This window comes from Engraulis encrasicolus, chromosome 19 (genome assembly GCF_034702125.1).
Source record: "Engraulis encrasicolus isolate BLACKSEA-1 chromosome 19, IST_EnEncr_1.0, whole genome shotgun sequence".
Classification (NCBI taxonomy): Eukaryota; Metazoa; Chordata; class Actinopteri; order Clupeiformes; family Engraulidae; genus Engraulis; species Engraulis encrasicolus.
The window spans coordinates 50,410,612-50,427,006 of NC_085875.1; the positions used below are offsets into that span (position 1 = coordinate 50,410,612).

At 48.2% G+C, this 16,395-nt stretch overlaps 1 protein-coding gene across 1 annotated transcript in view; it reads right to left on the reverse strand.

The window, feature by feature from the left end:
- Positions 1–535: 535 nt before the first annotated feature.
- gpr137c (G protein-coupled receptor 137c) overlaps positions 536–16,395 on the reverse strand; it is a 48,224-nt gene continuing 32,364 nt past the window's right edge. The window contains exons 2-7 of the mRNA XM_063184646.1: positions 15,675–15,724; positions 9,631–9,859; positions 8,432–8,581; positions 6,115–6,240; positions 4,114–4,238; positions 536–3,740 (exon numbers count right to left, since the gene is read on the reverse strand). Of these exons, the coding sequence (XP_063040716.1) occupies positions 3,539–3,740; positions 4,114–4,238; positions 6,115–6,240; positions 8,432–8,581; positions 9,631–9,859; positions 15,675–15,724 (882 nt within the window). The 3' untranslated portion in view covers positions 536–3,538. The remainder of the gene's footprint in view (positions 3,741–4,113; positions 4,239–6,114; positions 6,241–8,431; positions 8,582–9,630; positions 9,860–15,674; positions 15,725–16,395) is intronic.

The following is a 16,395-nucleotide window of genomic DNA, read 5'->3' on the forward strand; positions in this document are numbered from 1 at the left end:
AACAAACAGACATCTATTTCACACCTCAATCTATACATCTCCCTCTCCATCATTCTCTCCCTCTTCTTCTCCATCTTTCACTCACTCTCATCCAAGGCTGGACTGGCTATCTGGCATAGCGAGCATTTCCCGGTGGGCCCAGCACCCTTCTGGGCCCCCTTTTTCAGAAATGTTAAAAAAAAAACCAAAACCTTTTTTAAACATTTCTGAAAATAGGGGCCCTCAAGGTTGCGGGGCCCACTGGTGAGTCAATTCTGCACCGCTGACGATGAGGGACCCCTTTAAGCCAAAAGTGCCGGGCCCCATTTCTCACCCAGGCCATCCCTGCTCGCATCCTTCTAGAAACACCACACAAAGCATAACTTCCAACCTTCTCCCGACAATCACAGATCCACAGAAAAAAGTGCATATATCGCAGCCAAGATTGCTTTTCATCTTTAGATGAGCAAGGAATGAATTAAAGAATGTCTACGAATCATTTCAGATACTGCACTGTACATCTACAGAGCCTTTTTTCTGGTGATTTTTTAGTATGTGATGGCACATTTGAGTGTCCCCTGGAAAAATAAAGTTGATGCCACATCACAACATTGGACATTAGCTACTGTTTGCATTTCTCGAAACCATAGTTGCTAACCATGTTAGCTACTTTGTTGTTTGCAATGCAATTTCCCATTGGAAACTTCCCAAGTTGCTACCTGGCTAGCAACTATGCTTTCGATAAATGCATTCCAAATGGAACAGATATACCTATATTCATACATACTGTGTGGTATTCCGACTTTGTGGGGGCACCGTCTCATTTAGTCTGTACAGCTGTCGTATCCATGTGTATCAACGACAGGATCACATGAGCCTCGGCAGAACTGCCAAATGTTTGCCTCAAACATTCACAGTACTTGGACCTTCAGCACTCGCTGGTTCCACATTACAGATGGTCGAAAACTCCACATCGCCATCTTCCTCCTGGGAGGGGATTTGGCGCCCTCAGGTGTTGGTTTTGAGGAACATCACTGAAGACTTGGGGCTGTCTTGGGGCTCTTTGGCAGAGGACAAAAAACAAAAAGGGTTCCCACCTTTACAAAGGTTTTCGAAGGAGAAACAAAAAAATAAGTTGAACAGACACAAATATTTAAATTAGTTTCTTTTGTCCGCCTTCTCTTGCACATTCTCACAGCATGCAGGCAGCGCTGGTGGCTGAGCACGGCATCCCTGCTTTTGTGTCCAGAGGATGTCAGTCAGCTCTCTTTTGTGTGCCGAAAAAACCCTGCACACACACCACTAGAGCCAGAAAATCTGATAACAACTACAATCCTTGCCTATCTACTACAATGCCAACTATGGGGGTGTTTCTCTGAGTTCTCTCTCTGTCTGTGTACTGTATATCTTTGCTATCTCTCTCTCTGTACTCTCTCTATCTTTACTCTCTTTAAGTGCAAATTGCTTACTCCCAGCTCACAGAGGGGAGATGGCTGCGTTCACAGGATTTGAATTCCTGCATCAACTACTGTAGGCCTTGTGGGGTTAGAGGCCAGGACAACTTGGCATCATTTCCACCAGGTGGGCAGTTTCAGATCCGCATCTCCTACCCTGGGGGATTAGGCAGGGCAGTATTAGGGGTTGGGATCGGGTTGATGGCCAGGGCAGGGTAGGGCAGGGCCGCTGATAGCATTGACTGGGCCCGGGCCAGGACAATAGGGACCCCCTCCACAGAAGACATTAAGTGTCCCAGTCCCACTTTCACTCATTCACATGTTTTGCCTATGCTATGCAAGTTCAGCTCCTCAGGAATGATGTTCACTCCAAGCCTCCATGCAGTCAGACCACATAGATGTTCTAGAAGTCACCTTGAAGCATTGTCCCACTCACCATGTAATTAATAACTAACTCACATAAACCCACACATAGGACAGTCTGTCACACTGTGCTAGCTGACAGTAGTGCCTAGCATGGACCAGTATGCTAACTGCTGTTCCATGTGTTTGCAACGGCAGAGGCCAACATTAGCAAGCTAGCTTTGCTAGCTGTACCAGTAGTGCCTAGTATGGACCAGTACGTTAACTGCTGTTCCATGCGTTTGCAACGACAGAGGCCAACATTTGCAAGCTAGCTTTGCTGCAGCTTACATGTTGTCTGTAAAGGCCAAACTGGATAGCTAGCTAGATTGTTTCTTACACCTCTCTGTAACAAAATAATAATAAGTCTTTAATTGGCAAGTTTGATAATTAACCTGCTGTGCACACCTGTGTTAAACAGAATCGGCCTGCCTTAGCTAACAAGTTAACCTGCTGTGCACACCTTTCTATAAATATCAAGGCCTGTATTGACTAGCTGGCTAGCCTTCGGTGAAGGTGGCTTTCACCATTCCTGTGAAATGCTCAGGCGACATTAATATGTTCTAGAGGCTCCATAGACACAAGACGTGTGCATAGTACAGGCGGCCAGCCAGCTTAACACCACAAAAGCCTTGTAGGAGAGATTGACTGGGATAGGCCCTAAGGGAGTGAGGAAGCTTGCATTCCTGACTCAGAAAAGTGTGTTTCCAACTTGGAAAATTAGACTAAATAGCATTCTGTGTTTCCCACTAGTCAGAAATACCCTTGTGAAGTCAAAATGACTCACCCAAAAAGGAAAGAAAGAAAGAAAGAAAAGAAATTGATTAGAGCAGGTCTTGGAGGCTTGTGAGGGCGCACAGCTGATTTTGAAGGACTGAGGATCGAAGGACTTCCCCTTGGTATTGACGGAGATTGTACCTTCCGTCCTGAACAGCACACAGCTTGAGGACCAATGGTCTGGTCAAAGCAGGTCATCGATTGGACGAGGTGTTCTCTGGTGGTAAAACTGGCTCATCTGGCCCTACCGTGGCCCTAACCGCATGGCTGCTACGCGGCTGACCCGGGTCCTTTGCCGACCCTTTCCCGTCTCTCTCTCCCCACTCGCTTCCTGTCATGTCTTCACTGCCCTGTCTGAAATAAAGGCAACCCAAATGATAAGAAATAAAAACAGGCGCATCTTGACAGGAGCATCAAGACCCGTGTTGGTTGTGGGGCGACAGGGCCAGTGGGGTATTATAACAGTGAATCTCCTGGTCACCTCTGATCAAGCCTTGCAGAGAGAAAGCAGTGGATTAGTTGAGTTTTCGGGTCCTGGTTTCAGTTCCGGAGCATGGAGTGGCAGTTGGGGTGTTGGTTAGCCATGTTGGGTCAGTTAAGCTCTGCAGCGTTGAGTAGCTTAGCTGTGGTTCTGGTTAGCTGGTCTGGGGTCCTGGTCTAGCTGGCTGGGGCCTGCAGTTCAGGTCCCGGGCGTAGAGTAGCAGTTGGGGCGTCAGTTCTGGGGTGTTCACTAGGTGTTGTGTTGGGTCTTGGTCTCAGTTCTGGCGTGTAGACTAGTACTTCCTCTGGTGTCAGTTCTGGGGCAAGATGTAGAAGTTGTGGGGCTGACTCGCTGGTCTGGGGTCCTAGCTTAAGCTGGGTGAGATACTCCCAGCTCAGTTCTGGGGCGTGGAGTAGTAGTTGTGGTGCTGGTTGGTGTGGATGTTTCAGTTCTGGGGCGTGGAGTAGTAGTTGTGGTGCTGGTTGGTGTGGATGTTTCCGTAGGACAGCAGGAGGGGGGCGGTGGTGGCCAGGGGTCCGCTGAGCGGGGGGATGTGGTGGTGGTGGAGGTGGGGGGGCGCCGTCAGGCTGCCATTCCTCTGGATGGAGCCATACCAGGAGGAGGCCTGGGGGGTGGTGGACAGGATGCTGCCACGGGGGGTGGAGTGGGACATGGAGAGAGATAGACAGAGAGAGAGAGACACACACACATACACATACAAAGTGGTTAGTACAGGTGTGGACTGAAGCCTGAAGCACATGACACACAAACACAAATACATACTGACACACACAGGCACACACGCTCTCGCCCACACACGCACGTACACACGCGCACACACACTCCTGAAGTGGAATATTTGAAGAGGCCTCGAAATACGGCAAAATATAGCCTGTCCTAAAAAGGTACATTATGCACCAATGCTCAATCAGGCTACTTTGTGTGTGTGTGTGTGTGTGTGTGTGTGTATTTGTGTGTGTGTGTGTGTGTGTGTGTGTGTGTCAGAGTGACAGTACCCACCTGCCTCGGTCTCCTCTGGAGCTGATGCTTCGTGACAGGTCATCATCACTGTCGTAACGTCGCGGGTTGTCGAAGAAGTACGCTCTACTGCTGAAGCTATGGCTACTGATCATCCCTCCAGGAGCCTGGAGAGAGAAGAGGAGAGGAGAGAGAGGGGGGTGTAGAGGAGAAGAGAGAGAAAGAGGAGTGGAGAGGAGAGGAGAGGGGGGCAGGAGAGGAGAGAGGGGGGGGTGTAGGAGAGGAGAGGAGAGGAGAGGAGTAGAGAGAGAAAGAGGAGTGAGTGGAGAGGAGAGAGAAAGAGGAGTGGAGAGGAGATAAGAGGAGGGAGAATAAGAGGAGTGGAGAGTAGAGGAAAGGAAAGGGGAGGGGAGCAGAGGAGGGGAGGAGAGGAGAAGAGAGGGGAGGAGAGGGGAGGGGAGGAGAGGAGAGGAGATGAGATGAGAGAAGAGAAGAGGGGAGGAGAGAAGAGAAGAGAGGAGAGGAGAGGAGAGGAGACAGAGAAAGAGGAGTGGAGAGTAGATGAGAGGAAAGGGGAGCAGAGGTGAGGAGAGGAGAGAAGAGAAGAGAAGAGAGGAGAGGAGATGAGAGGGAGGAGAGGAGAGGAGAGGAGAGGGGAGGGGAGGAGAGGAGATGGGAGGGGGAGGAGAGGAGGAGGAAGGGGGGAGGATAGGAGAGAAGAGAAGAGGCGAGGAGAGGAGAGAAGATGGGAGGAGAGAGAAGAGAAGAGAAGAGAAGGAGAGGGAGTGGAGGAGGCGAGAGGGGAGGAGAGGAGAGGAGAGAGATGTCAAGTTAACCCTTACATATCCTTCTAAAGGCATGGGCTTTGAAGGGTTAGGAAGTAAGCCCTACTGCTGAAGTTGTGACTACTGATCACACCACCAGAGGCCTGGAGAGAGAAGAGACATTCACCATTTCCCAATGTCAAGTGTTCTAGCCTTGGTAGTGCATGAAACGCACAGTGATTGGATACTCTTTGGGGAACTCAGTGGAGTATGCAATCACTAGGCATTTCTCACACTACCAAGGCTAGAACACTTCACATTGGGAAATGGCTAGAGTAAAGGCAATAAGAAGTAGACCCAAATGAGAGTAGAAAAGTTACGACAGCAAAACGCAAACTAAAAGAAAGACGTAAAAGAAGAACTTTTTTAACTTTTGAATTTAGGAATTTTAGATTCATTTTAAAACGTTTGTCTATGGAGCAAGTATTTTTTTCTGCTTCTAACAAGTAAAACAACCTGATCAAAGCAAGAGCGTGTACACACACACACACACACACACACACACACACACACACACACACACACACACACACACACACACACACACACACACACACACACACACACACACACACACACACACACACACACACACACACACACGTGGGGTCGCAGGGTCGAAGGACTTCTGCCTGGTATTGACTCAGTATTGAGCTAGTGTCTTCCGCCCTCAACACACCACACACAGCCACACAGCATGGAAGAACACTCCCCCGAGGATCCGTGCTCAGGTCAGCAGGTCATTGATTGGCCAAAAATCAAACAGGAAGTGGTGTCAGGCATGGCCATTAATTGGTCGACATCGAACAGGAAGTGGTTGGAGATACAAGCATTGATTGGTCGAGATGGAGCAAGAAGTGGTTGTAGACATGACATAAGCCGTTGGCTTGCCTATTTTCCGAGGATTTCACGCCATCGAGACCCTCCAAGTACTGTCCCAAAGTGAAGTATGCTTCAAAATCTACCAAGTGCCATCGATCATGTTAACAATTTAAAATCAGTTGACAATAAGTGTGTAGTGGCCAAAACGGAACCGCTATAACATTCACTTCTACGCTTCCAAGCATGTTCCATTCTTATTTGTTTGAAATGCTTGTCAAGCTTTGAGCCTTGTCTTGCGAGTGTGCGACTTCAAGTCTGTGACACTCCAGAGGGCAGCACACTTCACTTTGAGACGCGGTCATTGATTGGTCGAGATGGAGCAGGAAGTGGTTCTCACCAGGTTCTGATTGGGCCGCTGGACCCGGAAGAAGAGCACGACCAGGCTGGTGGGCAACAGCTCCCAGAAGAACAGGATCACCCCGAATATGACGTAGGCCTCCCCACTGATCTTATCCACGTCCGCCTGGAGAAGACACACACACACACACACACACACACACACACACACACACACACACACACACACACACACACACACACACACACACACACACACACACACACACACACACACACACACACACACACACACACACACACACACACACACACACACACACACAGTCAGGTCTTATGTGAATATGACTTATGCCTCACCACTGACTGAAATACATTATCCTCAGAGAGACAAACGAACAGACAGACAGACAGACAGACAGACAGCATACCCAGGGAGACAGACAGACAGATATCATACTCAGGGAGACAGACACCCAGACAAACATGGCCAGAAGACAAACAACCAGACAGTATAGCCCCGAAACCCCCGATGACTCAGGAAAGAGAGCAGGCAAGAGGGGAGGCATGCTCTCTCTCTCTCTCTCTCGGTTGGCCGCTATCCGCCAGTCTCCTAGTCACCACACAATGTAGGTCAGAGACCAAACACGCTCCTGGCAACAACACCCACACCACACAAGACAAGACCAGACCTGACTAGTCAAACCCATATGAGAACAACCGAGTCAAGCCGAAAAGAGACAAGAGACCTAGTTGTTATATAAAACTCCTTTGTTTGTTTGTCCAATTCTGCCACTCACTATTGCAATCCCTCCCCTACTTATTGACGTGTGTATTTGTTAGAAAATAAATCATGTGGAAAAAGATGGCAGTCTGAGCCAGCCAAGACAAGACCAGTGGAGTCCAGATAACACAGGACCAGCTGTCGGGTTGAACTGGCTGAAACCCTGCTCAACCAGGCTGCTTGAGACAAGTCAAGATCAATTGAAAGACAAGCCAAACCAGTCGAGTTAAACTGATCAGAGTGGAGCTGTCCTTAAATGAATGAAGGAGGCACGACAGCACTCTCCAGATTTTTCCTTTGGTTATTCGCCCACAAACGTTTCAGACAGAGCCCTTCTTCAGCGTGTAATGCATTGCGATAGTGTGTGCGCGTCTTCTCTACGTTTGGAGCTGTACTTAGCCAAGACAAGACAGTCAAGACTAGCCAAGACAAGACAGTAAATCGCAGACAAGACAAGAGCAGTCGAGCCCAGAGTGATGGGAGAAGAGCTGTGATCAGCCAAGCTGACTTTGTTATTTTTAGTCAAACAAAAGACCTTTCCCCCACAGAGCCGCAGTGCCCGGCCGACCCGCGCGCCTAAATCCCCTGGGACGGATTGATTAATGCCGGGCAGTGGGGGAGAGCAGGTTCGGCCGGGCAGAGGGTGAAAGCAGGTTCAGGCAGGCGAGGATCAAGTCCTCTAGTCTACTGCCACAGATGGTTTACAGAGAGGAAAGCTTGACTTGGGGAGAAACACAAACATAGCCCACCTAGTTGCTATGAGACTTGTTAGTTTCCCCACTTCTGCCACTGCATATTGCAGGGGTGGGAAACCTTTTTCATTCCAGGGGCCACTTCAAATTTTATAAAGTCCTCCTATGAACACAAAGCAGGATTTCCCCCTGCACTTCATGCCTACAGTATATTGAAGGCGACCAACTTTACAACAGACCCCCTGAAAATATAACTTAAATGTATTGCAAATGTAATTTCTAACATTACTAAACGTGTAATTTCATGTGAAACTGCAGTAAACGGCCCTTGAGACATAGGTTCCCCACCCCTAACATATTGCAATTCCTTCCTCAGGTATTTATGTGTTTATTCGATCAGCGATATCATGAGGAAAAAAAAGATGGCAGACACATGCACAGAAAACAATGTGGGCAGGCAGCACTCACACACAGAAACATGAACTAACAGAGATGAGCCACACTCAATACAGACAGAAGTATTTGGGGGCACAGGTGGTGTTCAGGTACAGCAGCACAGGTGTATATGTAACATTTGTTTGTCAAGGTGTTGAAAAGTAATATGTAGTAGTAGAGTAGAGTAGAGTAACTTTATTGATCCTCTGGGGAAATATATAGCTGATAATATTTTTTTTCAGGGTTACTCCAGAATCGGCTTCTTAGTCTACCCCTCTGATTGGACAGATATGCTTTGGGGCTCAGGTGGAACACAAGGACAGCAGTAAAGGTGAAAGTGATGAAAGTGCCGAAGTGTAATCGTGTGTGTGTGTGTGTGTGTGTGTGTGTGTGTGTGTGTGTGTGTGTGTGTGTGTGTGTGTGTGTGTGTGTGCGTGCGTGCTCACCTGGTCGGAGACATTGTACCAGCCGTAGTTGAAGGGGCTGGGCCGGTCATCAGGTGACAGGGACACCACCACCAGGTTGTAGCAGGCACGAGACGAGTAGAGCAGGATCACTGCAGCGCCGATAGCACTGGCCTGGCACACTGACGTACCCTGCAACACGCATGCGCACACACACACGCACACGCACACGCACACGCACACGCACACGCACACGCACACGCACACGCACACATACACACACACACACACACACACACACACACACACACACACACACACACACACACACACACACACACACACACACACACACACACACACACACACGATTACACTTCGGCACTTTCATTTCATTCTGAATTGTGAACCGTTTAGATTAGTGTTTCTCAACGGGGGCAGTACAGCCCCCCAGGAGGTGTTGGGGAGCTCTAGGGGGGCGTTGACAACGATACAGCTAAGAGGGCGGTGCTTAGTTGCGATTGAGGGGCATTAGTCCATTGAAATGTTTAATCCTATGAGGGGCGTTGTCAGCCTTATGATGAGGTCAAGGCTTGGAGGTCGGAAGGCTTGTGATGAGGCCAAGGGGGCATTTGCTCAAAAAAGGTTGAGAACCACTGGTTTAGATGATGTTTTCAAAATTGAATTGAGTTAATTCTGAATTAAATGTCTTGTGTAAACGAGGCCGTTGGCGGTCACCTTGCATCACGACCATGGCAACTGCTGATCCCAGTGATGGGTTGCCATGGGAACCAGTGATACTGTACCAGTGATGGGTTGCCATGGGAACCAGTGATACTGTACCAGTGATGAAATAACACAGGAAACAATACCACCTAATATGTGACTTGTGATAGCTGCAAAAGGTGGACTGATGTTATATTTATCCCTATGGGCTAGGTGTGGGATGGCAGTCCAGTTCATATAGTATGTGACCTTCCCCTTGTCACCTTGGACTGTACTGACAACACAGGGCCGGATTAAGATGGTCTGGGGCCCCTAGGCTACAGGTTGCTGTCATCCCCCAGGAATACAAATTGTGATAAATTTATCGAAATCATAATGTCATAATTTCAAGCAAGAAATTAAGGATAACATGTCTACCAACTGTTCTCAAGATAGCAGATGATTTTTTTCAATATGGCATCTTGTCACAATTGACCAATCAGGGCCCCCCTGGCAGGTGGGGGGCTGCCCCTCACCTTGGACTCCAGGTAGACGTTGGCGGAGGACATCTTGGCGATCTTGAAGATGCAGACGGCGAGGGAGATGGCGCAGAGCACGAAGAGGCTGTCGTTGACCAGCACGCGCACCAGCACCACGTCTTTGGCCATGGCTTCCCCAAGCTCCTGACGCACCAGCACCGCACACGTCACGTTCACTACCAGGAAGAAGAGGCTGGCTAGGAGGAAAGCCAGGCGCAGTGGCACCCTGGAGACCAGTGGAGAGAAGGAGAGGGGGAGAAGAGGAGAGAGGAGAGGGGGAGAAGAGGAGAGAGGAGAGAAAGAGAAGGAGAGAGGAAAGGAATTAACACAACAACATGTCTTAGGCCATTGCCAGACCAGACCTGTACAACGTCATGATCACTACCAAGAAGAAAAGCCTGGCTAGGAGGAACACCAGACGCAGTGAGATGAGTGGAGAGAAGGAGAGGGGGAGAGAGGAGATAACGAGAAGGAGAGAGGAGAGGAGTTAACACAGGAACATGTCTTAGGCCATTGCCGGACCAGAACTGAGCAACGTCATGTTCACTACCAAGAAGAAAAGCCTGGCTAGGAGGAACGCCAGATGCAGCTGCACCCTGGATAAACACGAGGGGAGAGGTGGAAAGAGGAGAGAAAGAGAGAGGATTTAACACAGCACCACGTCTCAGCACCACACACGTCACATTCACTACCAGGAAGAAGAGACCGGCTAGGATGAACGCCAGATGCAGTGGCACCCTGTCCTTAACACTCCTGTACTAATTGGACTCAGCGTCGCACAGATCACGCTCGCGCACTAAGAAGAACACACTGTCCAACAGGACAGCCAGGCACAGTAGCATCCAAGAGAGACGAGATGAGAGGAGGAGGGAAAGAGAAGGACAGGAGAGGAGCATAGGAAGAGGAGGAGAGAAAGAGAAGGAGAGAGAAGGAGACAAAGATGGAGGAGAGAGACAAGGAGAGAGGAGAGAGACAAGGAGAGAGGAGAGGAGAGGAGAGGAGAGGAGAGGAGAGGAGAGGAGAGGAGAGGAGAGGAGAGGAGAGGAGAGGAGAGAAGAGAGGAGAAAAGAGGAGAGGAGAGGAGAGGAGAGGAGAGGAGAAGAGAGGAGAGGAGAGGAGAGGAGAAGAGAAGAGAAGAGAGGAGAGGAGAGGAGAGGAGAGGAGAGAAAGAGAAGGCAGGTAGTTTCATTTAACACACTATGTTCATATTGTCTTGTTTTTTCATTTTTTGTATTATGTGTCTGAAAATACAGACAACAAAACTGCGGCTAGTAGACAGGCTGCATGGCTAGTGACTCTGGAAAACCAGTCGCCACTGTGACCGGTGAGCAAGAAGTGAAAGAAAGTTAATGTCAAGCCCTGCATACAATATAATGAGGACCCCATTCTGGGCCCTCCTACTCTCTGGGCCTGGGACACCTGACCCCTTTGTCCCACCCTGTTGGTTTCCATGACTCTAGACACACACAGCGTGAGGAAAAGATCATCACTCTAAATGTTCAAGGGTTAGGTGGAAAGATTAACAAGCTGGCACGTGCACTTGTATTGAGAGTAAAGCATTTAATAATGCCACTGACAAATCCGTTAACACACAGCAGTACACTCAATTTCTCAAACATTTCTCTTCAGTAAAACAACCATTTGTTTGTCAGTGCCAACCGGCATAAAACACTCAGTGCAGCTTTTCATTACACTGACAAGACTTTTATATATATATATTATATATATATTATAATAACCCCCACATTGCTTTCTCTAGTTGAGAAGGAAAATAAGCAAGAAAAAACAAGATGCAAAGAAGTGCAGTGGAGTTGAATGGAGAAAGGGAAGGATATAGGAAATCAGAGGAGAAGAAGAAAGTACAGAGTGGTGTACAGGCAAGAGGGGAAAGAAGAGAGTGTTTTGCAAGAGCAGATGAAAGCATTGCCATTGTGTTGTAACCTGGTTAGAATGCATTAGAACATTATGCCTTTTGCACAACCATTTATCACTTTGGCTTTCGGCTTAATGCCTGTGTGCATCTATGCATCCATGTGTGTGTGTGTGTGTGACAGAGAGTGAGAGAGAGAGAGAGAGAGAGAGAGAGAGAGAGAGAGAGAGAGAGAGAGAGAGAGAGAGAGAGAGAGAGAGAGAGAGAGAGAGAGAGAGAGAGAGAGAGAGAGAGAGAGAGAGAGAGAGAGAGAGAGAGAGAGAGAGAGAGAGAGAGAAATAATGTGTAAGAGAACATGGATATGGATATTGAAAGGAAACAAATAACAAATGAAGAATGTGAGGACAGAGGTTGGCAGTAGAGAGAGGAGAGGAGAGGCAGAGAGGACGATGACAACACATCTATTCTCATCTTCAATTCAATCCAATCACCAATCCAATACAATCAATGTCACTTGCATACACATCATACATATTTTATTATATTGAGTGTGTGTGTTCAATGACCATCTATGATGCCTTAGATGTAATTTATTTGCAAACACAACACTATCTACAGCAGGACAAAGGGTGGAACAATATGAGAGAAGAGGAGGAGGAGGAGGAGGAGGAGGCAGATGAGGAAGAAGAGGAGGAAGAGGAGGAAGAGGAGGAAGAAGTAGAGGATGAGGAGGAGGATGACGTGGAGGAAGAGGAGGAGGAGGAGAGGAAGGAGGAGGAGGATGAAGATGAGGAAAAGAGGAGCGAGAAGAGGAGCAAGAGGAGGAGCGGGTGGAGGAGGAGGAAAATGAATATCAAGAGGAGGAAGAAGAGGAAGAGGAGGAAGAAGAGGAAGAGGAGTAGGAGAGGAGCAAGAGAAGGAAAAAGAAAGGAGCAGAGCTCATCCCAACTTTTTTGAATGATATCACTGAATGCTATCATTCAACAGTCCATAATCTACAGTATAAATTCATAATATGGATTCATTTCATTTTTCAAACACACTATAGATTCATTTAACTTTTGAAACACTCTCATTTACAAATGGCTTTGGATTCTGCTGCTTGCTGTGCCAACTGCAGTGTGATGTGCGCATTAACAATCATCCTCTCTAGTGGAGTGTACATGTCCATGGCTGTGTTAGGTACTTAGAGTAAAGAGATTAACAGCAAATCTCTTGTGTGCACATATACATGACCCCACACATACAATTAAAGAGCTCAATGTAAAGAACTAAACGCACACACACAGACGCAGACGCAGACAAACACGTGCACACGAACACTAGGGCTGCACGATATCAGGGGGAAAAAAATCGATATTCGATAACAGCATGCAATACCTAGATAACGATATTTAAACGATATTTAGAAATATAGCCGAGTGTGTTTCTCGGTCTGTATGGGGGGAGCGGCTGTGGTCGTGACGGGCTTCTCGTGCGTTTGTTGACATTCAGCTAGTGATTGGACAGCACAGAAAATGTTTTACTTGTTATCGATAATTATGTCATTCTCGTGATACGCATATCGGCACTCTTGATATTGATATTGCGATTTCGATACATTTTCGATATATTGTGCAGCCCTAACGCGCACACGCACGCGCACACGCACGCGCACACGCACACGCGCACACGCGCACACGCGCACACGCGCACACGCGCACACGCGCACACGCACACACGCACACACGCACACACGCACACACGCACACAGCACCCCCACCAGTGATTACACAGCACAGCTCAATGTTATGTAAACAGAACAATTTAATTCTGAATTATTTATTTGGAATTAAAAACATGTAAACATGGCCACTGTGAACGTATTGGAAAACAAAAAGGTCAGCGTCTGTCACAAACACAAACACCTACACACATACACAGACAGACACACAGACAGACAGACACACACAGACAGACACACACACACAGACACACACACACAGACACACACACACAGACACACACACACACAGACACACACACACACACACAGACACACACACACAGACACACACACACACAGACAGACACACACACAGACAGACACAGACACACACACACACAGACAGACACACAGACAGACACACAGATAGACACACACACACACACACACACACACACACACACACACACACACACACACACACACACACACACACACACACACACACACACACACACACACACACACACACACACACACACACACACACACACACACACACACACACACACACACACACACACACACACACACATACACACAGACACGCACACACACAGTGGGGGGTGATTGGGGCCTTAGGGGGATTGACTTGGGCAGCCGCCCCCCTATTCATCAGGCTCTAATCACCGGATCAAAGCTATGATCCGCACAGGCTGCCGACCCAGATCAGAACCACACAGGAGGAGGAGGGGAGGGAGAAGAGGAGGAGGAGGGAGGGAGGAGAGGAGGAGGAGGGGAGGGAGAAGAGGAGGAGAGGAGGAGTGGGGAGGAGAGGAAAGGAGAAGAGGAGGAGACGGGAGAGGAGAGGAGAGGAGAGGAAGAGGAGGAAAGAGGAGATATACAGTAGAGACAGAGGGCTCATGGAGGAGGAGTGAAGGGAGGAAAGGAGAGGAGAGGAGGAGAGGAGAGGAGATAGATGGAGGGCTCATGAGAGAGAGGAAGAGTGATGAGAGGGGAGGGGAGGAGGAGGAGAGGAGAGGAGGAGGAGGAGAGAGGAGAGATAGAAAGACGGATGGCTCATGAGGGAGGAAAGGAGAGGAGAAGAGGAGAGGAGAGGAGAGGAGAGAAGAGGAGAGCAGGAGAGGAGAGGAGAGGAGAGGAGGAGAGAGGAGAGATAGAAAGACGGATGGCTCATGAGGGAGGAAAGGAGAGGAGAAGAGGAGAGGAGAGGAGAGGAGAGAAGAGGAGAGCAGGAGAGGAGGAGAGGAGAGGAGGAGAGAGGAGAGATAGAAAGACGGATGGCTCATGAGGAAGGAAAGGAGAGGAGAGGAGAGGAGAGAAGAGGAGAGCAGGAGAGGAGGGATAGAGAGATGGAGGGATGCTGGAGGAGGAGTGAGGATTTGCACAGGCAGCGAGAGAGCGGAAGCACAGAGGAGAAGGAGAGGAGGAGGGATAGAGAGAGGAGGGATGGAGAAGGGAATGGAGGAGTGGGGGAAGGGGAGAGAGAGGATTTGCACAGAGAGGGGAGGGATGGAGGGGAGATGGATGGATAGATGGATGTGGAGAAGGAGGAGTGATGGAGAGGAAAATGGATGAAACGTCAGAATGTCAGAAGGGTTCAGACAGCCCAGATCCTTTCATATTGACAAACCAACCACCCACCTACCAACCAACCACTCAGATGATATCAAGAACCAACCACCCACTACCTCTCCTCCACATCCCCTACCCTAAACCCAAATCTCAAGCCCTGCAGATATGATCTCGACCCCCTACCCCTTACCCCTCACCTTGCCCCCAAATTCCTAACCCCTCTCCCAGATGAGAATAGCTGTAGCAGCATTGGGGAGCCCTTGATGGGCGTTGAGAGGTATACAGTTGACAGGGGGCAGCACTTGGTTGCATGTGGGAGGCATTCATCTACTTCAATTTATAGTACTATTGGGGGGGGGGGGGGCTGGTGTGCGCTGGCAGGCTTATGATGAGGTCAAGGATGCGTTTGTTCAAAAGGTTGGGAACCGCCAGTGTAGCGGATGACTCAACCACAGTGTAATAATGACTCAACCACAGTGTAATAATGACTCAACCACAGTGTAATAACTAAGTAACGTACCATCCATTCCTCAGTGCAATACCACCCACTCTTCTTTTTTTTGATCAAATGTCTTTTAATTTTTCAGAGAGCTATGTACAAGACAAGGCATTAAAAACCACCCGCTCTTCTGATCTCTGCGACCTCACTATCATCAAGGACGAGGCAGACTGAACATAACTCCCACCCTCTTTACTAATAGTACTATACTAACACTGCGGAGCCTGTGTGTGTATGCGTGTGTGTGTGTGTGTGTGTGTGTGTGTGTGTGTGTGTGTGTGTGTGTGTGTGTGTGTGTGTGTGTGTGTGTGTGTGTGTGTGTGTTTCTAAGTAATTAACGTCACAGAGGAACACATCATCATTTGACTTACTTGTATTTGTTGAGTTCCGGTGAATACTTCGCTTTGGCTTTGAACATCACCTGCAATAGGGAGAGAGAGAGAGAGAGAGAGAGAGAGAGAGAGAGAGAGAGAGAGAGAGAGAGAGAGAGAGAGAGAGAGAGAGACTATTTACCAATCATACATCAGTACACTGTGACCACTAATTAGCAAAATACTAACAAAGAAAAGAAGACAGTAAGTATGCATATTCACCCTGGCCCCGTACATTGTCATGCTCAACTAACTCGCTCACACAACCCCTCCCATACACACACAAACACAGACACACAACAAATATCTAAGACAGTCGTAACATAATTAGTTGTGACTTAATTTCATACCAGATATACAAAACAATACAATACAATACAATACAACCTGTATTTAATAGCGCAATAGCACAACTTAAGTTGTCTCAAAGAAGTATTTCCGATCCACCTGTCCTTTCCCCCTAGATCACACATATACTGTACCTCAGACTTAATTATAAGCAATGTTGTGGTTGCCGCGGTGCGCACCTTCAACCTCACTTCATGTCGCACATTGTCTATTACCTAGCCTCGCAAAGAAACTAAAATAACATTTTTGCCTGATGAAAATGAGTGGTCTTCCGACACCAATCCAGATCTTTAAAATTCACTGCTATCATATGTGAAATCCAGAGCATAATGTATGTCAAGTCAGGAGGACTCCGCTTGAATTCACTTCCATT